General features: G+C 45.7%; 1 protein-coding gene and 1 long non-coding RNA gene across 6 annotated transcripts in view; one reads left to right on the top strand and one right to left on the bottom strand.

Moving 5' to 3' along the window:
• The window catches only part of SLC15A2 (solute carrier family 15 member 2), a 71,286-nt gene that overhangs the window by 47,750 nt on the left and 7,068 nt on the right, over positions 1 to 16,468 (bottom strand). The window contains exons 1-7 of one of the 5 annotated variants that reach the window (XM_073305085.2): positions 15,999 to 16,037; positions 14,625 to 14,671; positions 12,538 to 12,583; positions 8,310 to 8,397; positions 6,468 to 6,609; positions 4,740 to 4,832; positions 3,335 to 3,434 (exon numbers count right to left, since the gene is read on the bottom strand). In XM_073305085.2, coding sequence (XP_073161186.1) covers positions 3,335 to 3,434; positions 4,740 to 4,832; positions 6,468 to 6,609; positions 8,310 to 8,316 — 342 coding nt within the window. In that variant the 5' untranslated portion in view covers positions 8,317 to 8,397; positions 12,538 to 12,583; positions 14,625 to 14,671; positions 15,999 to 16,037. The other 4 variants (XM_073305086.2, XM_073305083.2, XM_073305082.2 and 1 more) reach the window with 4 other exon arrangements.
• The window catches only part of LOC140895441 (uncharacterized), a 43,484-nt gene continuing 41,162 nt past the window's right edge, over positions 14,147 to 16,468 (top strand). The window contains exon 1 of the long non-coding RNA XR_012154193.1: positions 14,147 to 14,377. This is a non-coding gene — a long non-coding RNA (uncharacterized LOC140895441). The remainder of the gene's footprint in view (positions 14,378 to 16,468) is intronic.

The following is a 16,468-nucleotide window of genomic DNA, read 5'->3' as shown; positions in this document are numbered from 1 at the left end:
GACACAAATCAGATGTCAAGAATTATGACATTATAAACCAGTCGGAGAACACTTCAATCTCTCTGGTCACGCGATTACAGACATGAAAGTTGCGATATTACAACAAAAAAACTTCAAATCCAGACTCCAGCGAGAAACTGTTGAATTAGAATTCATTTGCAAATTGGATACAATTAACTTAGGCTTGAATAGAGACTGGAGACTAAGTCATTATGCAAGGTAACCTATTTCCCCTTGTTTTTTCCTACACCCTCCCCCCTCCCCCCCACCCTCAGATGTTCTTGTTAAACCCTGGATTTGTGCTGGAAATGGCCCACCTTGATTATCATACACATTGTAAGGAGAGTGGTCACTTTAGATAAGCTATTACCAGCAGGAGAGTGGGTTTGGGTGTGTGTGTGTGGGGGGGGGGTTGAGAAAACATGGATTTGTGCTGGAAATGGCCCACCTTGATTATCATACACAGTGTAAGGAGAGTGATCACTTTAGATAAGCTATTACCAGCAGGAGAGTGGGGTGGGGGGAGGTATTTTTTCATGCTTTGTGTGTATAAAAAGATCTTCTACACTTTCCACAGTATGCATCCGATGAAGTGAGCTGTAGCTCAGGAAAGCTTATGCTCAAATAAATTGGTTAGTCGCTAAGGTGCCACAAGTACTCCTTTTCTTTTTGCGAATACAGACTAACACGGCTGTTACTCTGAAAAATGACCTTATGGTCTTTCCATGTGTAATATATATAATGTCTACTAGATTAGCAAAAAAGGTTAACATTAATACTTTTAATTTATATAGCACAGAAGTAGAAGTGCCTTACAAGTACCTGCAATTTAAACCCTCACAAAACCCTTGAAAACACTTAACAGATAGGTAAACTGAGGCACAGAGTGGTTCAGTATCTTGCCCAAAGTCACCTTTGTACCTGAAACAGGAGTAGACCGCAGGAGTCCTGGCACTCAATTCCTTGCTCTACCCATCAGGTAGGAATTGTGCTTCTTGCACATGATATTGCAAACAGATTGGTCTTTGTAATAACATGATTATTTTACCAGCACATTGCTATTTTTTTTTAAGAGAATGGTGATTTGTAAAGAATTTTGATCATTTCATTTCACACATTTACAGATTTCAACTACTTCAAAAAATGATCTGAATGCCAGAAGTGTGAATATACAAAATGACCTAGCAATTTTTATATTGCACTCATTAGAAAAAGATATCCTTCCTTGCTTTATTAATCTTTGCAGCACACATATGTTTATATCATGATTTGGATTAGCTAATTCTGAAAAAGGTACCATTCATGATAATCCTGATCTCCCTAGCAACAGGAAAATAAAGAAATAAAGAAACGGTTTTCAGTATTATACAAAGCATAGCACATTGTTTGAAAGCAGCTCTGGCCCTTAATTAATATGCACAGAAGCTTTTGCATTTACACAAAATCTTGCCAATATGATTTGGTTCAGCCATATTTAGCCTGGACGACCAACTCTACAGACAAAGATGCTTGGAAAGGAAATTTCCTGCAAATAAATCCTTTTTGTGTGTGTGTGTTCTAAAGATGCAGCTCTGAACCAGTGGCCACTATCATTGTTCATGGAACCACTGCTTGAAACATGGCAGGTCCAAGGACAATTATATTTATAAAGTTCTTTGAAGAAAACAAGTGTTCAGTATTAGGGATTAAATTCAGGCTTGTTGTAAGCAGCTGACACTCTACTGACATCAGTTCAGTTGTGCCCAAATGTACCGCAGAATTGAATTTGTCTCTAGATAAGAAACTTTTCAGTGTGCCCATAAGGTAATTAAAGGAAGGTTATTTATCAGAGTTACAGGAGCACTCTGGTTATATGGTCTCCACAGGTCCTAACTTGGATAAGTAGGGATCTGCAGAGGCAGTTTTATGTATGTAGAAATATTACTATCTCCACCATTTTACATATAGAGAAATTAAATCAGTGATCTTAAAGTACTTGCTGAAGGTCACAGGAGTCAGTACAGCTGGGCGGGAACCAGAATTTTTATTTTGCAGGGAATTTCATGATTTTAAAATTTCTCCCATTCCAAAATGGGGAGGGGGATCTAAATTGCCCACAAAATGGAATTCGGGGGGGGGGGGACAAAACATTTCATTCCAACAAAATCAGAAAGTTTTGTTCCTATTTTGACTTTTTAAATTTTATATTCTATGATATAATAGAAAACTTTTTACAAATGAAACACAAAGTTTCAAAATGGAACGTGAAAATGTCAATTCTGTAAAATTGCCACAAAAAGCATTTAAGTTCAAGTCAATTTGACATTAATCTAAGCCTGCCTGAACTGCTTTGGTGCCTCATGGGAGTTGTAATTTGGGTGCATCACGCCCCTGTTCTCCTCTATGGGCTGGGCTCCCTGGCTGGACTACATAGCCAATGATGCACTGGTCTCCCTCCGGCTGAGCCATTTTGGTGCATCATGGGAGGTGCAGTCTGGCTAGAAAGCCCAGCCCACAGGGGAGAATGGGGGCATGAAGCACCTGGACTACAGTGCTCATGAGGCACTACAATAGCTACGCTAAAATGAAACATTGTGCTATTTCCAAATTGAAATGTTTCAGAACTTTCTGTTCTGTGAAAGATTTAGACATTTTGACTTTTTACCCTGATTTGGTTCTAAAACAAATGTCGACATATTGGAATTATCCATAGGATAGAAATTCTGATTTCTAATCAGCTCTAATAAACAGGGAAGCAACTGGCTGGATAGAAGACTTCAATGAACACCTAGGATCTTCAGTCAGTGGTGCTGGCGATGTGGTAGGTAACGCTCTCCTGTCTGGCTCTGTACTGAACCAGTGTTGCTAAGGGTCACAAAGACAATGGAAGTGCTGCCTTTTGGGTAAGATATAACGCTGAGGTGCTCACTACTTGTGGTCATTAAAGAGGCAATTTCACACATATAGAGGTGACAATTTTGGTGTCTTCCAACTCAGGAAATAATCTGTCTACCTAATACTTCCCTGTGCCTCAGTTTTAATCAAATATAATATTTTTCTTTACTTACTGCCCCCAAATTATTTTGTGTTGCAACATGTTAGTGACAGAGTTACTGAGTTGGCTCAGAGACAGCTGCAGTTCAGTGGTGACTGAAGCTTTACCTCTCTCAAGGCTGTTGTGAGGGCCCATTAATTAATGTTTGTGAAGTGCTTTGAGATTCAAGACGGAACTGCGAAGTATTATCATCTCTCTTTCCCAAGGCAGAGCATGCGATTATTGCAGTTGGATCACATCATATACCTCCCCATACATTAATACACCAGACACTGCATAGTTTAGAAAATAAAATCTTACATGTTCTTCTTCAAACTGGTCCCCACCAAAGGCAGCCACACAGGGTTTGATACCTCCCGTTCCAAGGGCAATCAAAGCCAGGCCAAGCATGGACAGACCCCTTCAAACAGAGATGAAAAACTTCAGCACCACAGAACCCCTTTAGGATAAAGCAGAGCGCTTTAGCTACATCTTAAACTAGAAAAGGAGTACTTGTGGCACCTTAGAGACTAACCAATTTATTTGAGCATGAGCTTTCGTGAGCTACAGCTGAGCTGTAGCTCACGAAAGCTCATGCTCAAATAAATTGGTTAGTCTCTAAGGTGCCACAAGTACTCCTTTTCTTTTTGCGAATACAGACTAACACGGCTGTTCCTCTGAAACCTATCTTAAACTAGATGTATCATTTATTAATCTACACATCGACTGTGAGTGAAGAGCAAGCTGAGATGGGCTAGTTATAGGAACAAAAGAATTATCCCCAATCCCATTCCAAACCATCACAACATAAACCGAACCATTGTTTTTGGAGTGTTGGATGCATTCAATTAACTTTGTTGTTTTCTTGCACTTCTGCGCATCGGCCAGGCATAAAAGTGGAAGTGCAGAGTTGCATGAGAAAGTCGGTCTCTGGCCCAGCTGGGAGCCGGAAGTACCAGAGGTCAAGAGAGAGGGTGAACCTTTTCTTGTAAGATTTCCTGTCCAGATTTGCCAGCAATACTGGATCAGCATCACTTTCGGGCGCTCTCTGCGCCCAAACTCCTAACCTAGTGAGATCCGTCCATTGCTAACTAGTGGCCTCCCAAATCGCACAGTGGCCTCCCAAAATGCTTCCCAACTAGCATGAGAATACACGGAGCTGGGTGGGCCCAGGGAACTTAGAAAGGTGTCTAGTAAATGTGATGTAGTTTTGCCTGGTTGTGTACATTTTCTGAGCTGTGCCCAGCTAGACAAAAATACTGGCACTTTCAGACATGCTAAGAAGCAAGTTGTGGAACTGTACTGGGGAGAAGACTGACTGAAGCTCTGGAGGGAGAGAGGGGAGATGCACTAAAGAACAGATAGGTTCCTTGTGGTCCTGCCAGTCTGTTTTGGAAATATGCTCCAACTGGTGATTTCATGCTCCACTGACAGACACACACAAAGTTGTTTGCACTTTCCCTAAACTTCACCCACGCCATTCTGCCTGACGTTGTCTTAGCAGGTCTCGAGACTGGCCATGATTTCTAGCACAAGTTATCCGCTTGGTTTACGATTATGAAGCTGCGTAAACTGCAGGATGTATATGAATAAAAGCATGTTGTGAAAAATCCCCAAGGCTGATAACCTGACAAAGGGAAGACACTATTAGAGATGCCTATTTGGGTGCTATATCAATGAATAACCATAATAATGTATCAAAACACCAGTTCCAAGACTTACTTACACATGAACAACCTGGTCTCCCACAGTTGGTATCGCACCGACAGACTTTATCACATGCCCAATCACATAAACAATGGAGAGGTAGATGATTGTCCTGAGAAGAAAGGAAACAGTAGCAGGTGAATACTGTCAGGTAATTTATGACCTGCAAGCAGAATGCATATCTGCATTTCCTGATACAGTGGGATTGCTTGGCATTCGCACTGGTAACTGGCCAGTCCATAGCACTGGCAGCTCCCAGGCCTGTAACTCCTGTGTCAGCACTGAAGGTGTCATAGGAAAGAGAGAGGCAAATGGGTTCAGATGGTGGGGTTAAAATTAACAGAGAGGGACAGACATTGCTTTGTGCACATGTAGATCTCCAGGTGGCATTAACTAACCATGTTCCAGTTCAAAATACTGTTTTAGGTGGGTTATCCAGGTCACACTTAGTTGATTAACACACAGGCATTTGCCAGGCCACCTGCCAAATGAATGCGTACTTTGGAGGGTGCATATGTAGATTGTATGTCCATACACTCCAAAGAGGTACACGGCATCTGTGTTTCAGGCAGATGTTTTTAAGAGCAGCATTGACAGATGCAGGGGTTAGGATAACACAGTGTAATGAAAGCATTCTGATGATCTAACAGCAGCTGAGGCTCTAGAAGACAACTTGTGATCCAGTGGTCACAGCAGAAGTTGGGAACCTAAATGAGTTCAAATCCCGACTGACTCAGCTAATTCATAGGAATGTAAGAATTGCCAGATGGGATCAGACCCCGCCTAGACCAGTAGCCTGTCTTCATCAGTGGCCAGTATCAGCTGCTTCAGAGGAAGAAACCCTGCAATAGGCAGTTGGGGCATAACGGCCCCAGGGAAAGTTTCCTCTGAACTCCTACTACTTAAGAGATCTGCTTGAGGGTTTATATCCTTCAGGTCACAGACACCCTTGTATATCAGTGAACTCAGCTGTTAAACCTGAGTAACCAAACAGCAAAATAAAACCTCCAGGATTATGTTATTTGTTTGAATGGACAAGGAAGTTTTGGAAGCTGGATTTAAGCATAAGGGAAGAGGATACTGGCGGCCTATTGGGAACATGCTAGCAGGAAGAGGGATCCAAACTGGTTCTCTTGTTCAGACCCTTGTTTCTAGGACAGCATGAAACTGGAAGTCCATGATCAGTTCTGGAAAGAAGAGAGATCTTCATGTTGTTTTTGAGAAGACAATATGGTCTAGACATCAGAACACAAGACTGGGAAGCAGGACTCCTGGATCCTTATCTCCACCTCTGCCACTGACCTTGGGCAAGTCACATGTTAATCTCTCTATACCTCAGATTCCTCATCTCTAAACTGGCGATAATAATGGTTGTCTCCTCAGAGGGAACTTATGGGGTTTAAGTTATTAATCATTGTAAATCATTTATTGAGCCTCAGATGGAAGAGAAATACAGAGCATTATTAAGAGCAGTGCTCCAGCTCTTGGTTTTTTTACCAGGCCTACCACCATGCTATACAGCTGCCTTGAGCCTCAGGGGGTATCTTTGAATCCTGTGTCTCATCACCACAATATTATGCCACACAATATACACATCATAATTCCCGACATGCGGGTGCTGAAGCACTTATTTTATGGGAGCCCTGAAAACGATAGGCTTCAGCAAACATATCAGCTGTTCACCCATTATTGGGGAGGGGAAAGCAGGCGGTTAGTGTATTTGAACTAAAGAGGTTTCCTTCCTTACTTGAATTTTCCAAGCCATGTGTCGGCGATGAGAGCTCCAAGGACAGGTGTGAAATAACACAGGCCGGAAAAGGCATGGTAGATGGTGGTGGATAGGTTTTCATCCCAGTGGAGGAAATTGAGAAAATACAAAGTCAGCAGAGCTTGAAAAAAAAGGAAACAAATGAAACAGGTCAGATAATCCATACACAACCAAGCAGGTGAACAAGGTGGGTTAAATCACTGTGACTAAGGTCAACCAAATTGTTTGTATAAGACTATGATGCACACAATGTCATGGAAAGAATTAAAAGTCTTGGACTCGCCTTTGTGACTTTTCTTTCCCCACCTGTCATGCGGTCAGGTATCATTACACTTCTCATTAGATCCTTTTCATACTATAGTAATGGGGCCCCTGGCTAGGATCAAACCCAGGACCTCCATATTTAATATCATGAGCCCCTCCTACGTGAGCTAAAGGAACAAGTCATCATCTTGGACACAGAAGCAGACTTATAAATTCCTAAACCTAGTCCGGCTTTTAGAGGGGGACAAAGACCCACATTCTGCCAGCGTGCAGTGCACTCCCCCTGAGGACACTTGCCCTGAGCCTCAGTGGTCCACAGCAGTTCAGTATTTACATGTGGACAGTGAGGTGACATGTAATGGGCCTGTTTTCTTTTATGAGGCTGATCCTGAATTCAGCTGGCTTTGTCTTATACAAGGACAGGATCTGGATATCTGCCACCTGAAAGTATTCAGTAAGGCTGATATTCACCCTTCTGTGTAAGGCTGGAATAAGGACAGCCATGAGGTTTAAATCCACAGGGAGAGGGTAGCATGGTGTGCAGTAGGGGTGGAGTAGTCATGCGGTGGATCTCCACATTATCCTGTGCAGCAACCAATGTGCAAGGTCAGTTTCAAGGGAGACCAGGGCAGGGCTACAGGATTTGCATTTATACATATCCTGCTGCTTAGAAACCTACATAGGTGTGTGGAACAGAAGCAGCTGCTTCACCAGCCTATGCGCTGGAACTGGGGCTGCCAAAGATTGTGCTGCACCCTGTAAGCAATCCAAGGAGTTTGTGATGGGATCAGGTTAAGACTAGGGCTCATTTCGATACCGTATCAAGGATTAAGATTTGGATTAGAATTCATTATTGTCCACAAATCTGCAAATGTTTGGACCCAAATGGCAAAGACGTCCTGAAATCAGTCGATACTGAATGGTGGAAATCTAGCAAGACCAAGTGAATCTCTGAGACTGCAACCTCAAGGGGAGATTCCAGCCATGTCAGATAGAAGCCCCCTTCCCAGTTTGGCATCTGATCTGAAACCAAACCTGTAGGCAGCTGGGGCATAACATTCCCAAGGAAAGTTTCCTCTGAACTCCTACTACTTAAGAGATCTGCGTTGTGGATCTGTGGCTTCAAATCTGACCCCCCCTGAAATTGGGAGGGATTCTGACTGGCTAGTCTGGTTTCAGGCCCCCACTATTTGTAAGCGTATCAATGTCCAGAGTGCATAAAGGGACATATTTTCCCACCAGCCTGATCCTAGCCTCTGATTTTACGCAAGCAAGTTTTGGGTAAGCATGCCCTTGCCCACATAGGGTACCACATTGCTCATGTAAATACAGTAAGTGCACACACAAACCAGAGTCTATGAACAAAATTAGAAGCCCCTGGGAAACCTGGCCCAGTGGGCACATCAGGTTTAAATGAGTTCAGCTGATACTGTGAAGAACTCTCTCTGAGTCAATGTACAATGCAGCAACAGGAGTACATGTGAAGACAACAGACCAGGGTGAGTGGGGCCCTGCCAAGAAAAGTAAAGCAGGGTTATTATTAGATACACCATGTACCTTTCATGCCATAGTAGGAGAAGCGCTCACAGAACTCGTTCACCACGATGAAGGCAATGCTGAGCGGGTAGTTGGTGCCACATAGTTTCTGTGGGAAACAAATAGGAACATGCTGGCTTTGTTCTGTCGGAGGTGGGTCCAGTCCAAAACCCCACAGCCAAGCACCCCAAATTCCAAGTGTAGATCTGGCACGCTGGTAAAAGTCACGCACTGGGGATGGGCTGTTCCCTGCCAGCCATGGTTACTGCGGCAGTCAAGGTTCTCCTGGGTGGGTCGCCTCGGGTTGCTAACTTTCTACTTGCACAAAACCAAACACCCTTGCCCCTCCCCCTGCTCACTCCATCCCCTCTCCCTCTATCACTTGCTCTCCCCACCCTCACTCACTTGCTTGTTTCACTGGGCTGGCTCAGGGGATTGGGGTGCGGGAGGGAGTGAGGGCTCTGGCTAGGGGTGAGGCTCCAGGGTGGGGCCAGGGATGAGGGGTTTGGCATGCAGGAGGGGGCTCCGGGCTGGGGGGTGGAGCCGAGGGGTTCAGAGTATGGGAGGGGGCTCTGGGCTGAGGCAGGGGGTTGGGGTGTGGGAAGGGGTATGAGCTCTGGGCTAGGGGTGCAGGTTCTGGGGTGGGGCCAGAAATGAGGGGTTCAGGGTGCGGGAGGGGGCAGGGGGTTTGGGTGTGGGGGAGTGCGGGCTCCATCAGGGGTGTGGGCTCTGGTGTGGGGCCAGGGATGAGGGTTTTGGAGTGCACAACGGGGATCTGGGCTGGGTCAAGAGGTTGGGGGTATGAGGGCTTCAGCTGGGGGTGCAGACTCTGGGGTGGGGCTGGGGATGTGGGGTGTAGGGAAGGTGCTCTGGGCTGGGACTGAGGGGTTCAGAGGGTGGGAGGGGGATCAGGGCTGGGGCAGGGGGTTGAGGCACAGGAGGGGGTGAGAGGTGCAGGCTCCGGGTGACACTTACCTCAAGCAGTTCCCGGAAGCAGTGGCATGTCCCCCCTATGCGGAGCCACAGCTAGGCATCTCTGTGCGCTGCCTCGTCCGCAGACACCGCCCCTGCAGCTCCCATTGCTTGTGGTTCCTGGCCAATGGGAGCTGCAGAGCTGGTGCTTAGAGTGGTGAGCAGCGTGCGGAGCCCCCTGGCTGCCCCTAAGATTAGGAGACGAAAGGGAGACATGCCGCTGCTTCCGGGAGCCACACGGAGCCACGGCAGGCAAGGAGCCTCCCTTAGGCCTGCGGCACCGCTGACCGGACTTGCCAGGATCCCTTTTCGACTTGGCATTTTGGTCGAAAACCAGACACCCAGCAACCCTAGGGTCACCTTCCCTCCCTAAGGCACATTCCACCCACTGAGGCTTGGACTTCCTTCAGCTTTTCTTTTGCTCCCTCACTCCCATGGCTACTGCTCCATCAATGAGCCGGAGTCAGCGTTCATCTGCTACTCCTGCTGGGGCTGGGCTTCCCTCCAGTGGGTCCCCTCCTCTCCTTCTGCTGAGGCCTTCTGAGCAGGACGCCAACTCTCCCTCCCCACCTGATGCTGCTTCTTCCACTGAGGAGTCCTCTTAGCACTTCCATCACTCTCTGTAGCTGTGGCTGCCCGCCAGGCTCTCACAGCAGCGCTCCCCCATCTCCCACCAGGCTCTCTTGCCCCAGACACATGGAACTGTCCCACCAGGTTTACAAAGAGGGAGAAGACCAGCTCCTTCCAATTTTGCCAATCTGTATCCCCCTGGCCCAATTCATCTATTCAGCGCTCCCTTCTCTGGACAATTCAGTTCTGCCCACTCACCAGTTCTGCACCCCTCTTCCCCCAGATTCTGTCTCTAGTTTACTCCTACTGTGGCTGGAGTTGGTACTTAACCTGCCTTTATCACAGAGTAACTGCCCCTCTCTCTTATTCCAAGAACAGAGCAATGTTGTATCGGAAGATTTTTTTTTTTTTTTAAAATACAACTGGTGTATAATTCCTCTGAGCCTGAATCTCACCTAACTGAATCTCACCTAACCAAGGCTAGCTTTACACTCTCAGAGTAAAACTCAAGGGATTTAATTTAAATACAAATGAGTCTTGACAGGACCACAGAGTGTGCCTCAGTCATTCCTTCTATATGCTCTTTGTCCAAGCATTGCTGCTTAGCCTCACTTCCTCACAACAGGGGACGTGCCTCTTCACAACACGGCCTATCCCATACCAGATAGGGACAGCCCAAGGTAGGAAGAGAGAGGGACTCATTACACCCGGAGGCTGGGTCTACACTGCGAAGTTAGGTGGACACAAGTCACCTCGCATCGACCTAGTTGTGCACGTGTCTACACTTTCATTTTAATCCCACCGATGTAAGCACCTCATTACGGCCACGCAGTAACACCCAGCTCCCCCATTACGGCCACGCAGTAACACCCAGCTCCCCAAATGGCATTGAGGACCTGGTGCTTGCAACACTTGTGACAATAGTGCAGAGCTTTGCAGGTTCCATCCTACTGTCAGAGATGGCAGACGGCAAGGAGGGCTGTGTGAGCTCCTGGGATTTTTTAAAAAGGCGTGAAAATGATGGGGTATGGATGACATTATGGGATGGAGAAAATTGCATGCTGAGAACTTGCTCCCTTGCTCCCAATTACTCTGCATGACTAATTTCTGCATCACCATGCATTGCCAAAACTTCCCCAAAGACAGTGCAGTGGCAAATTGCACACTGGGATACCTACCCATGGTACACCGCACTACGCAGAGACACAAGTACTCCTGGTGAGTACCTGTAGAAGCTGAGTATTCATGCACATGAGTGACATATTAACTGCAGCGACTTTATGCCAACATAACTTGTGTCAGCCAAAGTTCATAGTGTAGACATGGCCTGACTCATAGGTAGGGCTCCATGTCTATCTCTGAGGTAATGGAAGTCATGGATTCCGTGACTTCTGCAGTGGCCAGCGTGGCTGACCCCTGGGCCGCCCAAGCAGCTGGCTCTGGGGCCAGCTGCTCAGGTGACCCCGGGGACAGCCACACCAGCCACTGCTCAGGCAGCCCCCAGCAGCAGGCCCAGGGCGGCCAGAGCAGCCATGATCTGTTGGCCCCGGCAGCGGTCCCCGGCAGCGGTCCCCAGGTAGCCGACCGAAGGAGTCACGGTCTGCTGGCCCCTGCAGCGGTCTCCGGGCAGCCGGCTGGAGGAGCCAGGGTCTGCTGGCCCTGGCAGTGGTCCCAGGGAGGCTGGCTGGAGCAGCCAGGGTGCACAACCCACAGCAGCTGGTACTGCTGGCCCCGACCCCCCACAACAGTCCTCCTTCCCCCCAAGATTTAGTCACAGGTATTTTTAGTAAAAGTCATGGACAGGTCATGGGGCTGTGAATTTTTGTTTATTGCCCATGACCTGTCCATGACTCTTACTAAAAATACTAGTGACTAAATCATAGCCTACTCATGGGTGGTGTTTGTGTTTTTAATTTCTTAAAGAGCCATATTATGGGGCCAAAATGACATGAGATCTGGTCTTCCCAGTGGATTTTAGCTCCTGAAAGATGGAAATACTGATCTCCTGTTTTTTCAGACTCAAAAATGGTTCACAAAACACAAATACAGATGCCAAAATAGATATGTTTATTCAAGTATACCCAAATATTTAGGCATTTGGGTTTATTTTCATTCCTGGAGTGACAGAAGATTTTAATCTCAAATACCAGTTTAACAATACTTTTTTTTGGCCAGGAATGTACAAGGGCAATGAAAGACAATATGAGTGAACTAAAAAGGAATAAAAAAATAAACCTTCAAGAATTTAACCCCATTTGTCTAAACACAAATATTTTGGTGCATCATTTCAAACACATTTTTCATCTCTTATTTATGGGATAAAGACTTCCGCCATCATACCTATTTCTTCAGAAACCTTCTGACCCTGTGCCCTGGTTGAGCAATTGTTATTAATGTTATTTGTTATTTACTCTGTAGCTATAAAGCCTGGAATACAGTTTGTAAGCAAGATCCTACACAAGGGGGCTTATTCCTCAGATTTCTGTACTAGCACCCCTTGTTAATTAGCCCCCAAAGCCTAAAAACTTGCAAATATTGCAAATGTGGATGCACACCCAGGCACACACACATCCACATCCACACCCCAGAGTGTAATAGATTCATAGATACTAAGGTCAGAAGGGACCATTATGATCATCTAGTCCGATCTCCTGCACAATGCACACCGCAGAATCTCACCCACCCACTCCTGCGAAAAACTTCTCACCTATGCCTGAGCGATTGAAGTCCTCAAATCGTGGTTTAATGTCTGCCTTTCTCCACCAAGTTGTTTGTAACCAAGAAAAAGCAGAGAAAGTGAACTATGCAATTCTGTCTTTTTTTGCAAACGGAAATAAAACTACATGAACACTTCCGCCCATCCAGAAATTTGCAAGAGATTCCTGATTTTCACAGTCCTGTGCTGCTAGCATGCAGCAAATTTAAAAAGTGACAAATTTAGGGCCCAATTCTGCAGATGCTTATTGCCACGTTTAGGGATGACTACCCACTGAAAGTCAAATTCCACTTGCTCACGCCAGTGATCACTAACAGAGCTGTGCAAATAACTGACTTTTTGGTTCTCTGGTCATTTGGAAAAAATTGCGCGCGGTGGGGGGGGGGGACGACGACGGGGGACGGAATTGCTTTAGGTCAACCAGAAACAAAAAGGCTTTGGCAAATCAAAAAATCATTTTGGGGCACCCAGTGTTTTGTTTGACTTGAAGCAAAACATTTCCTTTCATTTGGGACGATTTTTTCCTTTTCTAATTTTTTTAAATAAAATTGAAGTAAATTTCAAAGTGGAAAGTCACTGTGAATCGAAGAGATCAAAATGCTTTGTTTCAAACAAAACAAACATTTCAAATGAAACAAAACATTTCGATTTTTTAGGGGAAAAAATCCTCTTTTCTTCCGACCAAAACAATGGCAAATTCGACACGGATTTGTAAAATGTTTCGGTCGCCCTGACTGCATTTTTCAGTGAAAAAAAGTTACATCTGAAAAACTTCACCCAGCTGTAACTACGAATGCTGCGTGTAGCAATTGTCTGCAGTATCGGGGCTTCAGCTCATGATGTGGCAATGTTGTGTAGCGAGGAGCCAGTGAAGTGGTATCTTCCCAAACTGATGCTGCATCAGCATGTGGTGTCATCTGGGAAGCAGAAGGAGGCAGCATAATTCAGAGAAATAAACACAGGCTTGACCGTTAAGAAATCCTGCGTCATTGTCCCAGCTCAGTCACGGACTTGCTCTGTGGCCTTGGGGCAAAACTTTCAAACTTGGGTATCTAAAATTAGACACCTAAATCCATACTTAGGACCAGCTTCTGTCACACTTACGGACACTGAGTAGTAGCACTTCACTCTGCAACTAGTCCCATTGAAATCAGTGGTGCTGCTCTTGGAGTAATGAGCTACTCAAAGTATACAGAGGTGGAAGAATCTGTTACCTAGATAAGGGCATGATTTGCAGAAGTGTTAAGCGCTCACAGATCCCAAGGAAGTTGATTCTCTTCATGTTTGAAAATCAGGCCCTATATGAAGGTGTCTGTATATTGATTTAGGGCCCAGATCCTCAAAAGTATGTTTTAGGTGCCTAACTCCCATTGGCTTTAGAATTAAAAGTAAATATTCCCATTTATGAGCACAAAATAGCAGCCATTTGTATGGGCCCCAGAAGTCAGGCCCAGAAAAAGCAAACTCAGTGGAAGCATGACGAAATGCGTAGGTCTCAATCACTTGATGAGAACTCGCCTGAGGGGCGGCACACGTGTCAAAGCTGCATGGCGAGAAAATGATTTGCTAGATCTGCCTTTAAATCTCAGCAGTGGATTTAAACCGGAGCCTCTCACTCTGGACAGGGAGCACTGGAATGTGCGGCAATGGCCAGGGCTAGCACCGCATCTGTTTCACTGCTCAGCAGCATCTGGAAACTGCCTCTTTACTGGCTTTACAACAAACTGTGCAAATAAATAGGCCCACTCCCGAGCCCCTACGCTCCTGCCTGCCCTCCAGATCTTCACTTCAAAGGAACCATCCTGCAAGAGAAGGAGCCTCCAGCAGAAAGGTATGAATCAAAGCTGCATTTCCCAAAGAATCTGACAGCTCGTTTTCCCCCATAAACTGCCCTTTCTTCATTTAATCCCGTTAGCAGAGGGGATTTTGTTTTGAGTTTTTAATGCTCATTCCAATCCAAGGCAAGGAGTGTCTGTCTGCAGGCACAGCACGACAGGGGAAGGAACAGAGTGATCCTGTGAGGGTTGGCGTGAACAAAACAGAAAGCAAAAAAAAAGGGATCTCGATGTAATACTCACCCGGGATTTTTTCTGAGAAGAGAAATCTCCTCTGGGGGGATCATCTCCTGCAGGAATAAAAGCAAATAAAGCTTCCGTTGGTTTGTTTTTCTGAAAAGCGTTCATCTCCCTTCTTGCCTTGTCTCACACCATGGTATGTGGCTGTTGTGAGTTGACTGGAAGACTTCCAGCTGCAGGGCTTGGAGTTTGATTCAGTTAAGTTAACCCTAATCAAGTGCATTTCTGCACTGGGGGGGATGATGCTAGGAATGACAACAACAGAGCTCTTGTAGTAGCTTATCCTAAATCACTAGTGGATTTGGGTTCTCAGCACTTTGCATTGTTTGTTTGGCACTCCCCCGGCTACTGTGCATGAACTAACTTGACAGAGAACTGTGGGCCACAAAGATATGCTCCCAAGAACAAATGCCAGATCCAAACACCCCTGGAGACTGTGGAAGCTCAGACTGAGGAGCAAAGTTTGCATCTCAGGCCAATCTCAGTAATAAATGATTTATTAAATTCTTTCCAGAGCTAAATGGTGGGCTGGAGAAAAGTACCACATGGATAGCACAGTGACAACATAAAAGATATTACCTCACCCACCTTGTCTCTCTAACAAGCTACTTGTGGGCTATACTTGCTGCACCAACCTCTGTTGCTCCTTTCCCTTTCAGACCATAGACCTTATGGGTTCCTGCACCCCATTAAATAAGTCCCACTCTGCTCTCAGCACATAGATACACTAGATATTTTCCCCGCATTCAGCCCCCCATAGCAATCCTGCATTCCCCTGTAGAACCATTTAATCTTCTCCCCCCCGTCAAGGTTCCTCCCCCACTCTGAACTCTAGGGTACAGATGTGGGGACCTGCATGAAAAACCTCCTAAGCTTATCTTTACCAGCTTAGGTCAAAACTTCCCCGAGGTACAAAATATTCCACCCGTTATCCTTGGACTGGCCGCTACCACCACCAAACTAATACTGGTTACTGGGGAAGAGCTGTTTGGACGCGTCCTTCCCCCCAAAATACTTCCCAAAACCTTGCACCCCACTTCCTGGACAAGGTTTGGTAAAAAGCCTCACCAATTTGCCTAGGTGACCACAGACCCAGACCCTTGGATCTTAAGAACAATGAAAAAGCATTCAGTTTTCTTACAAGAAGACTTTTAATAAAAATAGAAGTAAATAGAAATAAAGAAATCCCCCCTGTAAAATCAGGATGGTAGATACCTTACAGGGTAATTAGATTCAAAACATAGAGAACCCCTCTAGGCAAAACCTTAAGTTACAAAAAAGATACACAGACAGAAATAGTTATTCTATTCAGCACAATTCTTTTCTCAGCCATTTAAAGAAATCATAATCTAACACGTACCTAGCTAGATTACTTACTAAAAGTTCTAAGGCTCCATTCCTGTTCTATCCCTGGCAAAGACAGACACACAGACCCTTTGTTTCTCTCCCTCCTCCCAGCTTTTGAAAGTATCATGTTTCCTCACTGGTCATTTTGGTCAGGTGCCAGCGAGGTTACCTTTAGCTTCTTAACCCTTTACAGGTGAGAGGAGCTTTCCCCTTGCCAGGAGGGATTTCAAAGGGGTTTACCCTTCCCTTTATATTTATGACACCCCCATACAGAGCCCTCCCCCATGGTCCACCAGGACAGCCCCAAGTTGGACCCCCCACAATTCACTGCCACATTTCCCCCTGAAAGAAGGCCTAAATCCCTCCCCCTGTAGAAAGGGGAGAGTGATCACTTAAGGTGAGCTCTTACCAGCAGGAGAGGGTGGGGGGGGAGGAACCTTTTGTAGTGATAATCAAGGTGGGCCATTTCCAGCAGTTGACAAGAATGTCTGAGGAACAGT

This window comes from Lepidochelys kempii, chromosome 11 (assembly GCF_965140285.1).
Source record: "Lepidochelys kempii isolate rLepKem1 chromosome 11, rLepKem1.hap1, whole genome shotgun sequence".
In the NCBI taxonomy this organism is placed as follows: domain Eukaryota; kingdom Metazoa; phylum Chordata; order Testudines; family Cheloniidae; genus Lepidochelys; species Lepidochelys kempii.
This window is presented reverse-complemented; position numbering and strand designations above follow the sequence as displayed.